This window comes from Syngnathus floridae, chromosome 11, assembly GCF_059516105.1.
Source record: "Syngnathus floridae isolate MCC-2025c chromosome 11, RoL_Sflo_1.0, whole genome shotgun sequence".
Taxonomy (NCBI): Eukaryota; Metazoa; Chordata; class Actinopteri; order Syngnathiformes; family Syngnathidae; genus Syngnathus; species Syngnathus floridae.
Window position 1 is genome coordinate 10,128,380 of NC_142423.1, and position 22,467 is coordinate 10,150,846.

A 22,467-nucleotide genomic window follows, 5' to 3' on the forward strand; every position below is an offset into this window, starting at 1 on the left:
GAGGCAGACATACTAAACAATAGTGTTGCCCTAAAATGTGTATTAAAAAAAATTATTATATCTCACTAGATTAGACAAAAATGCCTTTTATTATGTGGGTAACAAACAGGTCCATATGATTCCACAACACTTGAAAATGTAGTATCTAAGGAATCCAAGTGAACATTAAAGACCTTCTAGTGGAAAAAGGCTAAACATATGTACATGTGTTTCACCTCCTCCCGGGCATAAAAATAGAAAGGTCCATCTTAACAGTGTACTGGAAGGAGAAGCGCAGGTCCACACTCGCACACAAACACAATTCCTAGCCACAAAAGGGAACACGAAGGCGGCCCTGTTGGCACATAGAGTGAACGTCACATGGTCAGAACCACCCAGCCCCACCCCAAGCATCTAAATTAGGGGTGGGCAAACTTTTCTTGCTCACTTGCTTGGTCACATTTGATTTTGGGAATTTTGGGATGGGTTTTTTTGAATAGTTTAATAGTTTGATGTAATTAAAATAATGAATTACCATTTTTCTCTTCTAGTACATTTGATTAAAATTAATACATTCAGAACGTCTAAATTGAATCATGTAAAATTGTTTCTATTACAAATATTGTATTTTGAGTCACAACAAATCAATTTAGGAAATACGTATCTCAAGATGAATAACTCATTTCAAATAGTTTTGATTTAATGAAACAATTGATGCATTCATGATTCGTTTCAAAATGAAATATTAGCTTTATGCTGCAAGGAATTTCTCCATAAATTGGATTACATTGTTACTGAAAGGACGACTAGTTTCACTTTATTTTAGCATACATTCATTTTCAATGTATGTTTAACCCTAGTGGTACGCATGCTCCCTCTTGTGGTCAGCAAGAGAATCACTAAAATAAATCCGTTTCAAACTGCAGTGTACACGTACAAATTTCAATAGCGTTTTTTTCTTTACTTTTGTATAATACAGTTAATATTTTAAACAGTTTTAAACGTTTTATAGTTTTTACATTTTTTGTAGCCTAACAATGAATTTTAATTGGATTCAAACGCAATTTTATTGATTTTCTTATATTTGAGTGCAGTGTTGATGTTTATATTGTACATAATAGTACAGGACTTACAATAAAAAAAACTACTATGTGATAGTTAAGTATCTGTGTCTCATTTGACTTATAAATATTAACATGTCACTTAAAAGGTTTTAAAAACCTTAAAATGAATATATTAGTTCCAGGGGAAATGTTCAATTCAAAATAAATTAGACCAATTTGGAAGTAGAACATCTACTATAGAGTTTCTACTGTCTCTATGGGAGAACTACTCGGCCGCATGTGTTTCACAGTGTGACGGTTCTGTCCTGGTTGTTTTCGTGGCATCACGAGAGGAACAGGAAGGTGGTCCGTGGGTGTGAGTGGGGAAGGGGGGGTGGGGGGCCTGGGGACGATTTATCACTGGCTTGGCTTCAGTCAAACAGAAAATCAAGGGACAAGTGACAGCTGGGCTCCACATCTGCAGTCCAAAGGCAAAAAAGTAGTGCAGCTAAAGACGGGCTTGTTCGACTATATCACGCTTCTAACTTTTATATGGCGACCACATGTCTCGCCCTCGTTATGAACATGAGGGGGTGGGGTGGGGGTAAACTCCGTTGGTCCGCCGATCACAAAGAGGTGGCGGCGGCCCGCCCGCCAAAAATGTGCTCATATTCATTGAGGATGAGCTCCACGGCCTGGTTCTGGAACACCATGTCCACAGCCATATTGCCGTTGTCGTACTCGGGCCGCAGCAGCGTGGGCCCGAAAACGATGCCTAAGTTCTGCGTCGTCATACGGTTGGCGTCTGAGTGCTCCAGAACGCTGCGGGACACACACACACACAATTTTGATTTTGTTAATAAAATGCATCTTATCCCTTACAAATTTAAATTCTGAGCGCCTTGATGTTCTAAGCCCTTTTCAAGCCAGCTGTTGCAATTGTCTAAAAAGAGTACGTGAAAAAAAAGTTTTGTTCCACTTTTTGTTTGACTTTTTACTAAATGGATCAAACGATCCAAACATCTAAATTGTAAAACATGTGCATAACAGCGTTATCATTTCATACAACGATCTACTAAAAACTGTTGACGTGCTAAATTTTGCACAGCGTGTCCTTGAAGTGCCTTTTACAACCCAGATGTCCCCACTTAAGTGTCTAAATTTGTCCGATTCCACCTATGTTAGTGTGCGTGCAGGGGGACTCAGGAATGAGTTGAAGCCACCGCATAAAGCATTCTTCTAAAAATGCCGTTGCCACCGAGCCACAGGAGCGGCCAGCAATTGCTCAAAACTTCCACATGAAACAGAGACAAGGAGGGATGAAGGGACACGAGGGGGCGGGGGGAGCGAGGGAGCAGCGGTGGCGGCGACGCGCCTTCCAGCAAACCCACCGCAAGGCTCTCTTGGGACCTTCCCTCTCGAGGAGTGGAGGGGGAATGCGAGGATCGGTCGGCAAGAGACTAATAAAAGGCAAAAGGACCCAGATGGATAGAAGTGCTAATATACATGCACGAACGTGTCGGGCACTGTTTAAAAAAGAAAAAGTGTGATCTAAGTGAATGCTTGATAGCAATGACATCAGGGGAATTGTGCCCTCTTGTGGCCACATTCCAGTCAACGTCATGAGGTTCATCCAGTTTTCAATAGCGTGTAACCACTATAAAGCATGTGATTTTTGGTGATATTTTACATTTTTTCCAAATGAATTTAGAGCTTGTTTCCTTATAAAAATAATAATAGTTAGTTTTATACACTTAATAAATTATTCTTAAAAAAGCTGTTTTACATTTTAGTCTTTTATTATTTTTTTTTAAATCTTCCAAATGAAATGTTTGTATGTTATTATGCTTGACCATAGTTTAATCGCTTAAATATGTCCAAAATCTTTGTCTCTTACCGTTTGAGGTGGCGGCAGATGAACTGTAGCGTGTCGTGGTTGGGCTGAGGCATGCTATGCACAACACTCTTCAGATGGTTTACTTTGTCCGTGTGGTCCATCACCTCTGCAACAACACAACAAAACTGATTAAGACATTTCTGTTCTTTTCCTTTTGAACACCGTTTTTTTTTTTGTGGTCATTCTTGAATCTCAATTGTAGTGACAATAAATTGAGGAATTTGATTTCTATTCTTAATTCCTCTTTCTATTTCATTATGTTGTGGCATCCCAAAAATAAAAATCAGTTCAAACACACAATGGTCCAGTTCCTGCAGTGAAAATGCACCAATGGACCAATAAGACAATTGGATGATCCGTCGCATCCCCGCCCACCGTATCCACTTACTGACGGTGTCCACCACATCGCTGAAGAAGTTGAAGGGCACCAGCGGCTCAGGAAGCTCACGGAAGAACAGTTTCAAAGCTCCCGTGATGACATGGATGTCCTCCCACTGGTTCTCGTCCAAGTTCAGCTTCTCCTCTGAGTCAGACAACAGAGACAGGAGAGAATTTGAGCTCCGGAGTTTAATGCCAAGTGGCGCCCACTGAGAAGACCCAACACTGAGGCTGGCAGCTGCTGCAGCGACGAAGAAAAAAGATGCCGAATGAAAGCAAGAGAAGGTACATACGGAGAGTATAAATATCACATACAATATTTATTATGTATGAAGCAGAGTAGCTGGAGCAATTTTTGTTTTCCCCAATAGGTGGCAGACTTTGCCCATCGCTCGCATGTTCTCACCAAGTAAAGCGGAGGCCTGAGGGACAAACGCACCGTGCTTAACAAATGTATCAGCCAAGAAACAAAACATCCAGCATTATAGAATTTTTATTTTTTCTCCAATAATTAAGAAAATAATCAAGAAAAAATTAATATGTCTCTAATTCATGCCGATACATTTGTTAAGCAAAAAGTGTCAAGCAGAACGAGAAAAATCACTGCAGCTTGTGCGTGTGAATGCACATTAAGAAGGCTGGGGCAAGGTTTAAAAAAAATAAAAATAAAAAAAATAGTCCACATTCATTAGGGTCTACCTTGCACCAACTCAGCTGGGAACATGTAACGGCCATCAGTGGTCACAGCTCGCTCTAAAAGAACCACAAAGTTACTCTTAAGGCTTACCACCTTTAGCACTAAGATGACATTGGAAAATACAAATAAATAGAAAGTAAAATGTAGAATTTACGCACGCTTTGTGTGCGAAACTGCCGTAATTAACCTGAAATAGTGAGGTTGCACAAGTGTGCACACCCTCATAAATGGAGAAGTGGCTATGTTCAGAATGAACCAATGTCATTTCATCTCATGTTACATGGGAGTCATCAACTTACCTCCTTACATTCAAATGAAAGTGCCCGAGTCTGACATGACATAATAAATAATGACACCAAAACCCGAGCCATTAAATAAATCCTCACCGTGGTTGACCAGGTAGCGTAATTTCTGAATGACCGCCAGGTTCCCAGAAACTCTGTAGATGCCGTCAGTGTCCAAGCCTACCAAATCAGACAATATCACACAAATATTTCGTTAAAACTAACTGAAATGGGAAACACAAAGAGTTTATATTGCATCAAAAACAGCAAACACACGGAAGCAAGCTCAAAATTCATCTCACTGTAATTCAGAGGCAATCAATAAATTATAAAACAATTGGACGACTTGTTTTTTCCTGCACTTGTACTACTATATCGTGCGGATAAAGTTCGATAAAAGGAAAGAATATCCTTGACAGAGGTGATATAACGAAGCACGCAAGGGAACCCAAAAAAAATCTAAATGTCTTTTTCTCCAACACAAGAAGTCCCAGGACAATGTAAAAATCGCTCTGTAGAAAGGCATGTCATCTATATTTCATCTCACAGAAGAAATAAAGCAGAAAGCCTCTTTATGGGACTCGTGAACTGCGGGACGAGTTGGCCGCTGCGTTTTACCTCTCTTCTCCACCGTCTCGGTGCAAAGCCTGACGAAGCGAGGCACCGTGCTCTTCTCCCGCTCGCACAGCATCTCCAGACGACAGCCGAACACCTGATCTGATGGTCAGTGACACACGCACGCACACACACAGACACACATTTTTCGGTGTTTATTGGGTAAAAAAACAAATACATTTTGGAATTTCCATGTTATTGCCAAAAATAAATTAATAACACTAAATAATGGGGATGGATGAATACCGGTATCGGTACCTTATTTCAAGGTATCGGTACTTGCAAAAGTGGCCGATATCACTACTGGTTGCCTTTTTGAGGTACAATAAGAAACTGGAAATGACCAATTTGAATTTCCATATTATTAGAATATTAAATTGTCATTAAATTTGAGCAATTTTAAGGCAAATTGCTACATTGAACATATTTATTATTATTTTTTTTTTAGGTATAAAATTACTAGTCGTAACACCTCAAGATCTGAGTACTCCAGGTACTCTTACTGAAAAAAAGTGGTAGTGAACATCTCGAGCAAACAGCAAAATGAGATAAGGTACCTTTAATGAGGCCCTTCTCCTGCAGGGCCTGCAGAGGAGGTCGCTTGAGAATGAGCTTCTTCAGCCGGGTTTTCACCCTCTTCTTCTCTGTGTTCTCCAGGTTGGACGCCGAGCGAGGGACTGTGAGGGGGGGAAAGGGTAGGGAGGAAGAAGAGGAGCAGGAGGAGGAGGTCAGTGCGGGGTATCCCAGCAGATGCGACGGAATGGTGGTGAGGATGAAAAGCGGGAGAGCCGGGCGACGACGCAGGTGCGACGAAGCCAACGGCGTGATGAGCTGCCACGGCGGCCATGCTAAAATATAAGCGGGCTGGATGGAGGAAAGGATGGAGGAGAGGATGGCGGGGTGTAAGAACCCTACGTGGAGGTTGAGAGAAAGCGACGATGACGATGATGATGTTTTAGGTGAAGGTGAAGATGCAGCAGATGGACACCCGAGAAACAAAAAGCAAGCAACGGCACTTACGAGACCCTCTCCTGTCATCCTCGTCGCCGCTGTGGTCCAGCATCTCCACGCTACCCGCCCTTCTCAGGGAGTACAGCAGGACGTTATCTAACGGGTTTTCACGGTCCTGGGAGAACCAGAATAACAATAGCCCAAATCTCATTTAAATAAACAATCACTAGAGAGTTTTCACTTGTAAAATAGTAGCTGTCTTGCTGTCCCTCACCAGTCTGTCAATGACGTTCTGGATAGTGTGGTACCATTCCTTGATCAGAGAGTCCGTCTCCGACTGTAGCAGGAATTCGTTGCCCGTCACGGTCCTTAGCTGGAACACACACATTTGCAAACACAATGTAGTACTTTTTGTGCATGTGTGTGTGTGTGTGTGTGTGTGTGTGTGTGTGTGTGTGTGTGTGTGTGTGTGTGTGTGTGCATGTTTGTGTGTGTGAAAAAGGAATGTTTATAGTCCTATTTGTTGCTGACCTTGAACACGTTCTTCTTGCTGGACAGCTCATTGGCCCAGTGTAGTTTGGCTCCTCTTAGGTCAACGCTACTTTCCGGGCGACTGTTTCCTGGTTTCTATAATAATCATCAAAGATCATTATTTAATATTCTGCAATATTATTTTTTTTTTTGTATAGCAGAAAGAATATATGAGTATTGTCTGTCTACATGGGTTACTCCACCATTTGTGCTGAAGTATGCATATCTTCAAAATTGCTAACCATTAGCATGTTAGCTAAATGGCATTTTATGTTGTCTGTTAGCATTAATTAAAAGTCTTTTCGTCAGGTCTTACCCAGCTGGAAGGCGTCTGCGATTTGGGATCTTTGAAGAAAACCAAACTGTTGCCGACCAACACCACCCAGGATGGACTCCAGTTTTTTCTACATCACAAGATTATTTGTTTATTAAAATGGTGATGGCTAATACTAAAACAATGAGATAGATGATCGTTTGAAACTTGAGTTTCTACTGTATTGCAACTACAAAATGTCACCTGAGTTTGCGACCTCCTTCTGCGATCTTGGTCTTATTCAAGAGGCCAGCTTTTTCCAACTCCTACAAGAGGACATATTATGTAAAACTCACTTTTTTATTGCTTGCATCCAAATCGTTGTCTCTCTGAACAACTATGGCGGTTAATTTACATAATACAACGTAATATTTTTTTAAAATTTAGAAACAATTTTCTAGGCAAATAGATAACGCTTTTCTTAAGAGGAAAACAAAATACTGTTCCCTGGTAATATTTACATAATTTTAATTCTACTACTACTTTGCAGCATACTGAAACTTCTATTTTCAGTGAGTTCACAACAGGTGTATCATCCCAGAGTGGGGACAAACGGCTTCAAAAATTCCCGCTGCCCGTTTGATGTGGAGAAGAAAAGAAGTCCTTGAAAAATATACTTCAAAACAAGACGAAATAAATGGGATATTTGATGTGAAAAAAGGTGATGTCGTTTTCCCCTCACCGGAGTGTCGCCATCGCCGTCTGGAGAACTCTCTGGAGACGGCGGCTCCACCACGATGTTGGTCACGTTGCACGAGTAGTCTCGGCACTGCCGGACAATCTGAAAGAATCCAGGAAATGGCGTGCAAGCCCGTGTAAGAAAAGTATGAATGGGTCTACCGAGATGGAGGGGTGGGGTGGGGGGAGGCTACCTTGCCGTTCTCGGGCAGGATCATGGACTGCGAGTGTGAGAGCTGTTGCTTCACATCATGCAGTGGGGCAGTGTCGTGATATGGCTGGCCGGCATTGCCGAGCGCCATGGTGCAAATGGTGTCGGAGGACGCGGCGCGCTGCATGCTCTTCACAAATAACAGGCAACGTGCAAAGAAAGCAAATACAAAAGTCTAGGGTTATTGAGTGGAACATTTAAAACTCCAAAACAGCCATTTCTTTTTTTCTGTACACTATTTTGAGTCTTCAAGTCTTTTTGTAAGTTTCCGTCTTCCCACAAAAGTTCATGCACATACAAACACAAGAAGAATGCATCATGCCAAGGCAGCAATAATGAAATACTTTTGCCAATCCCTGTAACCTACTTCTCTCAACAATCACACCATACAACCGAAAAACTTGTAACTCTCCAAGCAAGGGAGATTAAGCAACTAAGAGCATCCACACTTTACTGTGATGCAACATGTAGCACTAAAAGCTGCTTGGGTAACAGCTTTTTTTTCTCTTCTTCTTAACACCATGAGTTGCTATTTCACCACCTTGATATGCATAAATGCTGATCTCCCGGAAACTAAAGCGTGTAGCTGGCATTACTTGAATGCATTCTGCGGGAATACAGTGGAGAGACGCGGCTGGGGCAAAGCTAATAATAGGGGCTCATTGATTTTCATGAGGTGAATTATTGTCTCCTTAAAAGCCCCTGTTTCCGTCCTCTCATCACAGCCACACTAAGGAAATACAGTGGAGAAGCTCAGGACTAGGGCCTATGCAAAAAAATTAAAAAATAAAATAAAAATAAATTGATATACTATAGCCGTAATTTTCGGACTATAAGTCACGTTTTTTTTCATAGTTTGGGTGGGAGGGCGACTTATACTCAGGAGCGACTTATATGTTTCTTTTCACAAATTTTTACTTGATCATTAACACATCACTTACTTACAAGTATAGTTGACCACTTCCCATGTTATTTTTAGTATAGTTGATCACTTCACATGCTTTTATATCTTTATCTTGAACATATTCAAAACATAAAAAATAGAGAAAAAAAATCAAATAAAGCAATTAACACTTTAAAGCGCCATATCCAAGTCCACTGCCTGCTGTATGCACACTTGCTCCATTTTTGCTCCTCTTATATTTATTATGTTATTTGTTTATTTATTATTTATTCATCACTCTTATTTATTCATTGTTTGTACCTTCTTGGGGTTTTTTTGTGTTGTTTACTTGTATGCATATTGTGCACTGTCTTGTCACCGTGGGATAGTGGTAATGTAATTTTGATCTCTTTGTGTGTCTTGGCATATGAAGAAATCGACAATAAAGCAGACTTTGACTTTGATGAAACAACCAAATAAACAAAACAAAAAACTACATCTGAAAAAATATATATTTTCAGACAAAACTGGATGAGGGCGCTCTAAATGGGAAGGGCTTAAGAAAAATGGCACCAAAAAGAAACTCATATTTTGCAGGTAACAAACTTCAAGTAAAACAGTAATCGAGCAGCAGAAAGAAAGTTTGGAGAACCGTGATGTACCAAAGCATTACTGTAATTTGAATTTCAAGTGATGTCAGTGGCACGGCGGTGCGCGGTGCGGCGGTTGTTTACATAAAGGACAAACGTACCGGCATCATTAGCGGCTTTGTTTCTAAGTGACACGGAGGACGCAGAGATTGAAGGAATTAAGGATTTGGAGTGACATAGAAGGTTTGAAAAACTATTATGGCTTTTACGGACGCCCGGTCCTACTCTACTGAGCTCGCTTTCACTTCAGTTGATCAAAGTCGGGGGCCAGCGCTCGGCCGGGTAGCTGTCCGCGGACGGTGCATGGGGCTCGGACATGGCTTTTACACATGCCCGGTCCTATTGTATGGAGCTCTCTTCCACATTGGTGGGTGGAAGTCCATGCCGCCACACGCTGGGAAGTTTGTTTTGTTAAATAAAGAGCTGTTTACCAAACCCACGTCTTTCCTTGTACTTTGTTATCGCTATAATATATTTATATACTAGATCTGTGGAATAACGACGAGGCTGACGTCAGGGCGCACGCGCGGCGTTGTTGACAAAGGACGAGGAATTTGATCGATAGATTTAATGATTTAAAGTGCACAGATGGTTTGATAATATTGCTTCTATAATAGTTATTTGAAATATAATTTATATATCGTTATAAAGGCCTGTGGAATATTTTGAAGTGCAAGCGCCGTCAGCCGCGCGCACCTATTGTTGACAAAGAACGATGAATTGGAGTGACACCGATGGTTTTATAAACGTGTTATTTATGTAATAGTTCTCTTTAATAACTCTATATGTTACATCAGGCCCATTTAGCCTGTTGTTGCTATCGTATCGAACGATCGATGGATTTAATGAATTGGAGTGACACAGATGGTTTTATGAACATGTTATTTATGTAATAGTTGTCTTTAATAACTCTATATGTTACGTCAGGCCCATTCTCAGCTCTTTGTGTTTGTCACGTTAGCATACCTATCGTTTAGCCTGTTATTGCTATCGTTTAGCCTGTTGTTGCTCATTCATGACTGTTCTTGGTGTGGGATTTTGTCGAATAAATTGCCCCTCAAAATGCGACTTAAACTCCGGAGCGATTTATATATGTTTTTTTTCACTTTTTGGGGCATTTTATGGCTGGTGCGACTTATACTCCGGAGCGACTTATACTCCGAAAATTACGGTGTACATATATGAATTCCCCCCAAAAATAATCTAACTTAATTGATAAATAATCCAATTGCTCAGCCCTACGAAGGATCTGAAAGCATCCATGCTCGTTGTTGTGCTCCAGTTATAATAGGAAGCAGAGAATCTTCTCACGCAGTTACAATTTCAAAAGTCTGAAGACCCTTGTGTTCTTCCCACTGTGGTGAAGGAACATGAGCGTCATCTTTTGTTTTGTGTGCAAGGTGAAATTCAAGGTGACACTCATAACATTCCCTTTTTGCCAATGAAAGGGTGGGAAAGGATGAGACTTTCACCTGTTTCATCCGCCAGCTGCCATCAATGTTCCTCTGGTGGCTTCCAAAGAGGAAATCTGGTGAGAGCTAGAAGACAGACAGGAAGGTTAATTTTTAGTCCAAGTAGCACAGAATAAAACAATGTGCTAACTAACACTGGGTAAACACTTGAGCGAAACTGATTAATCAACAATAAAATATTGCCCATTTTAGTATATTTTTTAAAGCTGAGTACTGTGGTGACGACACTGGGCCCACCGAAAGGCAGATGACAACATAGCCAAACAGTTGAAATCACTCACTCTACTCATTTCTAATGAAAACACTATGTGTAAAAAGACTTACTGCAAACGTGTTCATCACCACCGAGCTTTAGAGAGCCAAATTCTCATCTCGCTTGTATGGCTTTAGTCGTCTAGTGTCACGACGACACTCCTTGTCGTGCCGCATTTCAAAAAAAGTACAAACTGTCTCGTCTCTTCTTCCTCGCGGGCCAGGACTTACTTCCCCATTGTAAAGGGGAAGCTGCTTTTATCAGCACGTACAGCAGCGCAAGCAGGAAGATACGCACTCAACCTTTACACTCTGACGCCAACGCCACTGCTACGACAACCGCAGCGCAACGTGGTGCCAAGGCTTTACCTGTACGGAACCTGTTATTTAAATGAGTATAGCAACAGAAACATGCTAAAAGAAGACCTTAATACAAGTCATGTTTTAAAGAAAAGTCCAAAAATGAATATTTGAACCTTTGCAAATATGTCACCAAACTATTTTACGTCATGATTTCTACCAGCTTAGTGGTGGCAACCACTATTTCACCATTTTGATGACAAGATGATGCAATACTCCCCAGCATGAGAAGGCCCTTTCTAATGCATTAATGACAGAAATAGAAACCTGCTGGTCGTAAGATAGGTGGAATTCAGCCCAGTTTTACAAAAAAAAAAAGTCTTAGCAATGTTCCAGTCATAGCAATGTGGCCAAATCATTTCTTTTATGAATTTGGCTGAGCTCCTGCTTGGTTGGTGCAATCACTCCACATTGTAAAGCAACATATATGGGTCAATGCACCTTGCACTACCTTCACAGGGGAATCACGCCTTTGATAGTGATTTTTTTTATTTATACAATGTATTTTTGATGAGCGTTATTATTGTTGATACTATACTGACGCAAGGATGATGCAACCAAAAGACGTTGAACGCTTATTTAGGACAATGAGGATCAGGCCTTGGATGATTTGGCATCTAGATATCAACGCTGATATGGCATTTGCCATTAAGGTTTATTTAAATGATGCTAAATCAACCCCAAAAGACAACATTGTGTGCAATTATTCGATGGCATAATCAATAGAATAATCAATTCTAAAATATATTCCAAAGAGACAGCCCTAATGTTCAAATCGTATGAGTGACTTAGATGATGCAATATTTTGGGTTTTGAAATACCCCTGGGGGTCTAATGGCTTCTCCCGCTGGTCCACATCTGATCAAAGAGGCATTACCTCATTATTCCCTGCAGGGGGATAAGCCTGCCGTAAATGCGTCACGGGGGCAGTTGGAGTCAGTCAGCAATGATGGGGCAACTACGGCGATGTAATCCTACTTTTTAATTTAGCCAGGCTCTTAATCTGGTGCTCGTCCAGAGCCTCTGTGCACTCTGGATGAGCCTGACAATGTGACTCCGGAGGCTCGCTAAAGTGAATACTTTATCTCACTCTTGTCTTATTCTAGGCATGTAGCCGCCTGGCTATTTGTCTAAGCACACAATGGCACATGAATTATGATAATGTGGTTAATAACTCATGATCATTGCGAGGGAGCCTAATTAAAATATTGTTGCAACATTCCAAAGCAGCCACTGAGCACACCATTAGACCAGTAAAAGCACTTGAGATGAATTCTTGCATGAGAAAGTAAACACAGTAAAGTACAGAAATAATATACAATGGATATAAAAAAAGTCTACACACTCTCCTGCTGAAATGCTATGTTATTGCAAAACAAAACAACAAAAACATAGCCCAAGATAAATCATTTTTAAAAAAAATTCCCCACCATTTCATGGCCTATCACTTATACTAAAGTGAAATATACAAATCTTTCAGGAGGCAAAGTAAAAATAAATAAGGTAGATAATGATTTAATACTTGAATAAAATTCATCTCATGTCTATGAAAAACTAACACATTCGCTGTTAACAGTTTTGGTACCTATTTGCTGTTGTGCTGTTTTTGAAGAAGCCCTAAGATGCCACAACAGCCAATAATAGACGTGGAGAGAGAGAAAACAAAAAAGCTGACACGTGTCTTACGAAAACATATTTTACTTTTTCATTGTCTATCAGAAAAGTAGTCAAACGTTTCTATTAGACAGGACTTTGGAGTAAGACAATATATCTACAGTGGATACAAAATCAAGTCAAAGATCAATTCCCGCAAGTGCCGACGTGAATTCGAGCAAGTTTCACGAGACCGCCTTGTGGTACCCCTGATAAAAAAAAATCTACGTTCAAATGAAAGAGTAATAATTTCAGCTGAAAGGCAGGCTATGTCAGCAAAAAGTCACTGCCACATATTTACGGACATTTAAGATGCTTTATTTTTAAACCTGACGCTAATCACCACATTAACGTTTGTGTAATTGTCGACAATGCATTTATATACGTGCAAGAGGCTTACCTTGTGCACTGTACCGTTGCCAGTTTCAGAAAGGGGCAGCGTCAGATGACTTGTTTCTCTTGGTAACGTTTGCGTTGGAATGACCTGTTAGAGAAGAAGACATTAGAAACACTCGAATGTGCCCTATTTTATCTTTAAATTTCAATGGAATAGTGACAAGGTCCAATAAATGCTACAATTTCTGTAAGTACAAACCTCACTAAATGTTCTTTGACAAAAAAAGATTTAGACAAATTAAGCGAACATATAACTGAGACATCTTTGAACCCTGACCTTTCGCTACCCTCTCTTTAGGGAGGCGTCAATGAATAAAGCTCTGGAAAAAGCTTTTCATTAAACACATTGAGACTAAAGCGCAAACCTGTTTGTTGGCGCCGGTGCCTCCGCGGGCTCTCCGAGGAGGCTTCCAGGATCTCTCCTTGGTGATGCTGTTGACGTAGTAGCTTCTCAGTGTAGACGGGTCCACGTATTGCTCCCACAAGTCCATGACCTGCTCAGGCTGCTGGCCGGGATTGGGACTCGGGGGCTCCATTTGCGAAGCACGCCTGTCTACCTGTGGTTGATGGTAGAGAGGTGACTCCTGCCAGGACAGTTGGGACAGATAGGACTCTGTCGGGACCTGAAGAAAGAAAACAGGTATAGCAATATATGGTTTTAAAATGTGCTGAGAGCTCATATAAGTTAAGTGATTTACTCACGCAAATAGACATGTAGTACATAGTCAAATGTAAATCCGGCACGGTTTGATTTTTGACACTAAACTGTGACGATTTAAGAGCGTAGCAAAAAATCCAACAAGCTGTGGATTAAAATGAGGTTACTGGGAGGACAAGAAATGGAAGATGTTTTCATGGAATAAAGCCAAAGTATTTACTCTCTAAGTGACTGGCAAAACATGACACATTTATCACAGCCACCTAACAACACAACTGCTTTACAGTTATGCAATGCAAAGCAAAGGAAAGCACAGACCACTTTGTGACTATATTGCCTTCAAACAGGCCGTACAGTTCGTAAAGGTTCTTTGATGGTGGCAGTTTCACATTGCTGGAAACTAGCCGGAGTACAAAAACGCATAGACAAAGCAGTACTGACTTTCAAAACAAACTTCTCCTAGTGTGTGAGTTCTCTCTCTCATTCTGTATTTGGGAGAGAAATTTCAAGGGATAAAGAGCAAGCATGTCCTGCTTACTGGGATTAAGCGCACAATGTTGGTAGGGAGATGACTTGTGCGGACTCTGATGTAATTCTGGGATGCCCTGACGTCATTCCTGACATGATTGATTCTCTGAGGGGGATTATTAAAGGCGCAGACAGGGAATGAAACGCAACTTCAGCTTCTATATATCACACTTTGACACGGACTGAACATTTTTGATTATCAAGCAGCTGCTTAAGAACAGTTCTGGTCCAATCGCTTTGTGATTTACGCATGCCCTCACCCCTGACATGCTCACTCATGCCCTACCTGCAAATGGTTGTTCTTGCCAGCAGATCCCACCATGTCCCATTGGCTGCAAGACTTCTTTGGAAGACGGTAGTTGACGTGGCTACTGAAGCTCCCGCCCACCTCATCGTAAGGGTTCTCCACCACATTGTCCGCCAGGTTGCTCTGGCTCTGGCTGCGAGTGATCATGGGGACCACTCTGGAATTGCATTGTGAGGCGGGTGCGTCTCCGGGCACCACAAGGTGGCCTGACCGGGGGGAGGAGGAGTTGAGTGCAACGGTGGAGAGACGGACGCCACTCTGGTTGCCGATGGAGTTAAGACCTCTGAAGGCACTGTGGGAGCTGAGGTTCTCCATGGAGCGGTAGATGGGTTTACTCGCTGTATATGAAAACATAGAAACAACAACGATTGTGTCATAAAATGTTGTTGTTCTTTTGTTCCTTTCTCACTTTACCTTGGCGCTGTTCGTGATAGGCAACCTCCGTGGGGCTCGGCGTGAGCGCCACTCGAGGCAAGATGCGGACGTTGGAGTTGAGCGACGCCGAGATGATGAGGTGTTGGCGGGAGGGCATGGGAGCCACAGGAACCTCGGTCACGTATGTGGCCGGCACGTACAGCGGCTTGGTTTTACTTGCGGCCCCTATCCTCCGTACCTGTCACACCACAAGCATCTTGTTTTAGCATCTGCCGTGGACACATATATTTTATTATACGGTGTATATTAACTATAATGTAATTTATAAGTAAAATCATTTTATGGGGTTTAACCATTTTCTCACCTGCCACCAGTCGACGTTGGTCTTCTTAAGGAGTATAAAGCGTTCGCCTTCTCGGATGCAAACCTGCCTTCCATCACCACCACGATAGTTGTAATCATATTGGGCCTCGAGAACCACCGTTCCGCTGGGCACGCCGCACAGCGTCACCCCCCTGGAGTTCACTGCGGGCGCCACAGCAGGCTGCTGATGCCCCATTGAGCGCCGCCATGTCCCAGACAGCATGGTTCTTCTCTGATCGTTCAGCGAAGAGAGCACCGATGGCGGATGACAGCAAACCAGGTTGGATTAGCGCTGGCCGGGGGTGGAGACCGGAGCTTTGCTAGTTCCATACTCTGGAAGAACCACAAGGGAAATTTTAAGATGACTAAAAATAAGAATCGGGTTCTGACCTCGTGGAGTTATGAGAATCGCAGTCTTATGGTGAGTCACCCAACCTCACTTCCATTTTCTGCCAATGACACAAGATCAGTAGCAATCGGACTAAATCTCTAAGACTCTGTTTCGGTTTTCTGTTTCTGAGGGAGTCTTAGAAATGGCGAAACACATGGGGAGATAAGGATTGGACTGCATGCTTCATGTGTTTCTACAAGTTTTACATTCATCATTCAGAAAGATTGCGGTGAATCGTTGTTGAGCACACCCTAATACATCCAGCATGACTCAAGAAGTATTCTTCTTTAAGTGATGAAAGTGCTTCAGCGGACAGCAAGGTTTTTTTTTCCTTATTGTAAGAGACTCGTGTATTATTTATCCATGTCCAGAAACATTTTAAAATGGCCCATCTCTATGTATCCGACAGAGAGAAATCATGTTAAAAGAAACTGGAACAAGCAAATTCAGAGATGGTGCTACACTGGGGTCGTCTCAAGTTAAGCGCAACACACAACACATGCCTGAAAATGATGAAAAGGCAAGTGCTAGGTTAAGACAAAATGAAAAAACAATGATTAAAAACAAAAAAATGAAAATGTGAGTGCATGAATAATGCTATGTGTTGTGTGTGACAGCAGTGTAAAGAGGGCAGGGTTCACTGGCTGAACCTTGATAATCCCACTGTTATTAGAGCAAAGCCCCGAAGCAGTAAAGTCCTAGGCTGTGGAGAATTACACTAAAACCCAAATGTACCACAGTAATGGTGGTGGCTAGCATGGACTCTTGTCAAAAATAAATAACATCAGTAAAAGTGGCAAGAATAGTAAATGGAATGTGGTGACATAAGCAGGTTGTGTTACATTAAATAAGTCAACTCCCCAAATTTTCTTTGTAATATGTTCTGTGCAGATAAATGTTTAGTGCAGATAAATGATGTCAATAAACATCAACAAACAGCTTGAAGTCTCATTTTTTAGGAATTTTTCATGACAGTATTAGCCATAGTTCTACTTAGAGTGAACCTGAAGTGACGAGTTGATAATACAGTGTCCATATCGCAAGTTCAACAAATTTGTCGGAAGTCACATCTTTTATTCATGTTATGTTCAGTGACAAATTTTCCATTACGGAATAGTTTTGTTGAGTAAGATTCCATTTCCTATTACATTGTGGTGGTGTAATCTAGCATGACACGCTTTTAAAAATAAAATTAAAATAATGAAGGAAAAAAGAAGAAAATGTAGAGTAGAGCAACTCACTGCACAAACAGGAAATGATTCAAATGTGACTTAAAGATGACCCTATTGAGGTCCAAATGTCCTAAAACAAGTCGAATGAAATTGCGATTCTATCCCACAATCGAGAGTAGAGTTTTTTCAGGTCGTGTAAATGCCTGTAGCGACTGTGTGCAATTTGGCACCGAAACAAAAGCAGCTCAAGTTGTTGCCAAATAAAAAGCCGAATAAGACTCAGCTTGTGAGCAATTATGTAATCATCAATGAATTCACTCCTTTATTCCATGGTTGTTAAAATGTCACATGCTTGTTCACTTGTATATCTGTAAAGATTACTTTATCCATTGAAATTAGCTTGGTTGCATCCGTTTGACTCTGGACTAGGTCATTTATATTGCTATACTATCCTCTTAAGGGAAAATAACAACAAAATCTGATCAACATTTTGTGATGAATTGAATTTGAAACGATTCCCTATGGTATTTGGAAAATAGCAAATAGAAAATGGGTGAATTGAACCCAAACAGACCCTTGGTCTTCTGAAGTAAACATGAAACGGGACATCGAACGGCATGCAAGTAAAGTGCATGTTCACTATGGGTAGTGGAAGGCAATTAAATAGAGAAATGTAGGCATCCATAGTGAAAGTAAACAAGCAGCAGGCCGGCTAATTGACTTATCGATCAGCTCGCAGAGCTGCTCACGTGTCCTCGTGTTAGAAAAAGGTCAAATCTAATTTCATTTAAAATGGAATAACATTGAAAGCATTAAAGTCCACATTGAAGAACTTCCTGATGCTGAATGATATCCATCCATAAGAAAGGAGTACACTTTTAACTAGAAATTATTCCACAAGGAACTCAAAACGGACATTTTGGAAAGAAGCAAGTTAAAAAAAAAAACATGTCACTGTGTCATAGCCGTTGTGTTTCCATATGTTTTGAAATGCAAAGAGGGTAGCGTGAATAATCAAGGTCTTCAAAGCCAGACATGGAAGGATAGATGGTGGGGTGGGGTGGGTGGCAGAGTGTTGAATGAAAAAGGAACATCAAACGCATCCATACGCTCTCTCAATTTGACACGCAAACAGTGGCTACATGTAAAAAAAAAAATATCATAGGGTTGGAACATTGAATTGATGCAATAACTGCAGACAAAAACAAATCAAGTGAAACTTTCATTTTACATTTTAGTTTCTTCTCTTCGCCAACTTTGATAGATGACTGAGGGCTCTCCAGCAACAAATTGGAGACTGTGGAGATTGCAAAACTATAAGCCACCTCTAAATCATTTGTGAGCCATCAAATAATGAAAATGTACTCCGAGCGAGCTGGATTGTGATGTCATAGTGCAACCAATTTACAAAAATTCAGTCTTTGACTACTATATTTGTTCTGTGGTGTGTCCGCTGCATGCGCCACATGCAGATCCTCACACTGATGGACAAGAGTAACTTGATTGAAAAAAATATAATATCCCATCTGATCAATAACTTGATTGAGTGTAAACGTGCCAAAAGTAGTTATTTATGTAACCCGCATGCGTTCTCTGAGGAGAGAGAAAGAAAGAGAGAGCACCCTGTCTACTTTGTGCATGGATGCTACAGTGATAAGGCGTGATGTCTCTCTCTCTCTCTCTCTCTCTCTCTCTCTCTCTCTCTCTTTCTCTCCACAAGAGAGACGCGCCCCAAGCCAAAACAGCCTTTCATCCCGCCAAAGCCATGCATTATTGATGATCAGAGCAAGAGCACAGAGACGTGCTCAAAAACACACTGCACTCTCCTCTGTGACGCTCCGTAATATGTATGGGGAATCTATGTGTGTGTGTGTGTGTGTCAGATTTAACAGGTGGGCCGGGTTATTGGATAGCAGTCGGCCTAGGAACCAATGAGAGGCTGGATGATGACACACCAGGTCGTCATTGGCTCACAACAGTCAAAACAACAAGTATGCGTTGCTCTTTGTGCGCAACAACACTTCACACATGTGCGGTTCCATCATTTCCAGACGTTTCAAGCATCAAACTGACGCAACGCCCGTGTTTACGACCAAGCCCCGAGCCGGCGTGCCGTCGACACAGAACAGGAACAGGAACAGGAACCAGGCAAGCTGATGTTTGCCTGTCAGACCAAAGCGGCATCTGTATGCTCTGGGGGATGCAGCAAGTGCATTTAAGGCCTTGTTTGCCTTTTTCCGTTCATTGAACACTCACAAGTGTCAAACTCCTTGAGAACGACTATCCTGCATGTTTTACATGTCTAGCTCCTCCAACATTGGCATGCTCTGCAGAAGCCAGATCAGGATCCTTATCATCCCGAATCAGGTGTGTTGGAGGAGGGAAGCATTCTCGATGACCAGACTCCAACACACTCAATCGTCCATGAACGTGAATGTAAACCAAGTAGCCGTAAAGGAGCAAATGAGTAGACCGACGGGCCGGTTCTAAAAATAGCTAAGACTGGGCTTTTCTAAGAATGTTGTGAAAGTTGTCGTTCAACACCTTTTACAGAAATAGTGTTGCATATATTTATGTTTAAATTTTTCGACTTTACATGTCAGATTTTTCATAATTACAATTTCCATATCAAATGATAGCAAATGAAATGTCAAGAATGCTTGTATCATGCCACACTAAGACAGACTATGGCAGAGCAAGGGGAGGCCTCACTGAGCCTCAGGGGCATGTGCCCTGCATTGATGTTTCTAATGAAGAGCGCGAAGCTCCATTGATCCGCCGGGGAAGAGAGTGAGCTGTCAAAAGCAATCAGACAAGTCAAAGACCCACTTTTTTTTTTTTTAATCGCAGCGCTGAGCTGGCGAAGTGAGCACGATACTGTTGGGGAGGAGGAAGAAGAGCAGCTCAACCTCCCACAGCAGGACACGCAACTTTGATATCTTTGTAGGCCTACTGTGTTAGCGTACTTGTTCAATAAGAGAATGCCACCATCTAAGAAGGAGGGATTAGAAGGTGTCTGAAAGAAATGTAATCAAACCAACTGATGAAAAACATATTCCAATTATTTTAATATCCTATAATATTAAGATCTTTATGCACATTTTCTACTTGTTGCAGAACTAATCGGGTTCAATCACAACTGCCTGACAGATCAATGAAAAAGATAAAAAAATGTAAAGATTCTTCACTATCTCCAAAACACCACTGTAACCGCACTGCTTTCAAAGCTTGCCCCTTTTCTCTGAAACATTAAGGATTAATTATCCATTAATAAATGGCAGATAGGCTATAAATACATTTTGAAAAAAAATGCAGTTAATAATTTAGTAGAGACAGTTATTGGCATCGGTCAAAGCTGAAAAAGATAAAGTGTGCATGGAAAATGAATTGTGTGTAAGAGATCAAGTGAAAATTAAGTCAATGTAAATAATCCCTACCGTGCGGACAATCTCACCGAAAATGTAATCAGCACATTATAATGTGCTCCTGTATTCTTGCCACACAGCTGATAGCATGCAAGCAAGAACACTCCTTCAGTTTTCTCTATTGCACAAATATCCCGGAGCTGCACTATAATCTGACTAGTGACACAGCACCATGCAAAGCACTTCAGCCTCTAAACCTCTGTGACACTGCGCCGTAGAACCCGCCGCAGTAATTACAGTATAAAGTTGCGGGCTTCCAGCTAATACGGCGCGTGGTACAACGGGGGCATTTTTAATCAGCAGGGTCATGACCGCAGAATAATCTCTCCTTCTCAATGGCTGGCTAAAAAAGGGGTTCGTCACATTTCCTACTTTGCATAAACATAGTGGTTACAAAACAAACTCAAATTTGCAATGTGTCTCACGTGTGACATGTTTTTTTTTTTTTTCCCCAGAGCCGGTTTGGTAACATTTTGGAGTCTATTTCGCATTAGAAATAAAAACTTTCATGTGGTGACATTTAAAGGAGACATACAATTATTATTATTTTGTTTTTACAATTTAAAAGCACTCCGAGATCTCTGCAGCATGTTTTCACCTACGTGCCCCATGAAATGTCAAAATTTTTATGACATATTTCTTGCCGTGATAGAACCCGCCCACTCATGCCAATGGCTAGCTCTGCTTTTGTGAGATTGACCGCCACTTTGGTCATTTCCTTCTTCCACTTCACTGGCAGCAAGTGTTTATGGTGGCCAACTGCTTGCTTCTACCAACAGAAGCAAAGTTTAGGAACACAAGTGAGCACCCAAGATAAAAAGCTTGTCAATTAATGTGGCAAATTACATGGTCAGACTCAAATAACCACCAACTCCAACTCAAGTCATTGGTGGAGAAACATGAACATAGTTCGTTATTATCCAAGTTAGCCCCACTAATTATCTAGTTAGTATTAGTTACCTGCAGTTTTTGGATTTTTGCATTAAAGTATAAATTTACTTGGTTGTTAAATTTCATACTTGAGTGGTCGGCATTCAAGCAACAGAACTTCTTGAATAGAAACATATGTTTTCCATAGTATGACCCATTTTAGGCAAGAGAAGTTAAGATGACTGCTTGGTGTGCCAGATCTAACACGCTTGTGGGTCACATTATGGCCAAGTTCTATTTTAAACAGTATTGTTAGTGTGCTATGTGTTTCCACAGGATGTGGTAGAATGCTCAAGTATTTGAGAAAATTGCTTTGATGATGTTGATAGTTTTGCACATAATTTAGCCACTTGTGCATGTCTGACTCGTTGGTGGATCAATAGTGGCAACAGTTGCCTAAAGCCTTTTTGAGCTGTGGGTACTCTGACTGATTATTGATATTTTATCAATGTTTTAAGAGCTCAAATCAACTTTAAAAACGTACATGGAATTTGAGCCGGTTGAAATTGCACAACAAAAGTCAAAACATTGAGCATGTCTCATTTATATGGAACTCAAATAGTGTTGCACCTGCAAATGAGACAACTATGTGGGTAAATGATGAATATAGAAGAACAGCGAAGAAATTGAGCCTGGTCTAAAGATCTTCCTAAAAAAAAATAAAAAAAATAACAGCATATGCTATATTTACATAAACTCACTTAATAGTGGGGGAAAAAATCAGCAAAAAACTTAGTTTACTGGACTAATAAATGCATAGAAAATTATTTTCTATCAAATAAATACACCACATTTCACAACACAAATGTCATGTTTGCATGTGTAAGAAGGCGTCTGCACTCACCTTGCAGCGAGGTGATGTTTTTTTTATTGGAGAGTTGCTTCTCGGTTAGTTTGCTTGCAGCATATAAATCCTCGGTAGATGCCAAATATCATTTGGCAAATATAGACAACTCTGTCAGGTACTTTTTGTTTTTGCAGCGTAATGACAGTCGCATGTGAGAGCACTTAAGTTGTCCGGTTTAGTGGATGTTGCCTCCTGCGAGCCCTTTAAGCGGATAAAAAAAAAAATATA

General features: G+C 41.1%; 1 protein-coding gene and 2 long non-coding RNA genes across 7 annotated transcripts; 2 read left to right on the forward strand and 1 right to left on the reverse strand.

The window, feature by feature from the left end:
• Nucleotides 1–70: 70 nt before the first annotated feature.
• Nucleotides 71–22,431, reverse strand: arhgap9 (Rho GTPase activating protein 9). Of its 3 annotated transcripts, XM_088390252.1 has the most exons (22): nt 22,237–22,431; nt 15,476–15,807; nt 15,151–15,349; nt 14,716–15,074; nt 14,440–14,535; nt 13,609–13,866; nt 13,248–13,331; nt 10,583–10,648; nt 7,561–7,707; nt 7,371–7,469; nt 6,893–6,954; nt 6,692–6,779; nt 6,376–6,471; nt 6,119–6,217; nt 5,914–6,019; nt 5,451–5,570; nt 4,897–4,995; nt 4,381–4,458; nt 3,997–4,050; nt 3,308–3,442; nt 2,920–3,025; nt 71–1,844 (listed from the first exon to the last, which is right to left on the reverse strand). In XM_088390252.1, exons 2-22 carry the CDS (start codon nt 15,695–15,697, stop codon nt 1,649–1,651), a joined length of 2,769 nt encoding a protein of 922 aa, XP_088246378.1. In that variant the 5' UTR covers nt 15,698–15,807; nt 22,237–22,431; the 3' UTR covers nt 71–1,648. The 3 variants fall into 3 exon arrangements, with proteins under 3 accessions (XP_088246378.1, XP_088246376.1, XP_088246377.1); XM_088390250.1 differs by lacking the exon at nt 14,440–14,535 and having other exon boundaries at nt 22,237–22,430; XM_088390251.1 differs by lacking the exons at nt 3,997–4,050; nt 14,440–14,535.
• On the forward strand, nt 5,606–6,312 carry LOC148391006 (uncharacterized). The gene is made up of 2 exons (XR_015861374.1): nt 5,606–5,697; nt 5,853–6,312. It is a non-coding gene; the product is annotated as an uncharacterized LOC148391006 (long non-coding RNA).
• Nucleotides 13,282–16,803, forward strand: LOC148391007 (uncharacterized). Of its 3 annotated transcripts, none has more exons than XR_015861372.1 (4): nt 13,282–13,430; nt 13,542–13,883; nt 14,739–15,057; nt 15,171–16,803. It is a non-coding gene; the product is annotated as an uncharacterized LOC148391007 (long non-coding RNA). The 3 variants fall into 3 exon arrangements; XR_015861371.1 differs by having other exon boundaries at nt 14,742–15,057; XR_015861373.1 differs by lacking the exons at nt 13,282–13,430; nt 13,542–13,883 and adding an exon at nt 14,284–14,367 and having other exon boundaries at nt 14,742–15,057.
• Nucleotides 22,432–22,467: the final 36 nt, after the last annotated feature.

What these genes read in the sequence shown, in the direction of transcription:
- arhgap9 (XM_088390252.1), bottom strand. Translation starts at nt 15,697, where the DNA reads ATGCTGTCTGGGACATGGCGGCGCTCAATGGGGCATCAGCAGCCTGCT. An exon ending in ACATTGTGCGCTTAATCCCA is followed by an intron (nt 13,867 to 14,439) that starts GTAAGCAGGACA and finishes TTCTTTCTTCAG; the next exon opens with GTCCCGACAGAGTCCTATCT. An exon ending in CGATGTGGTGGACACCGTCA is followed by an intron (nt 3,026 to 3,307) that starts GTAAGTGGATAC and finishes GTGTTGTTGCAG; the next exon opens with AGGTGATGGACCACACGGAC.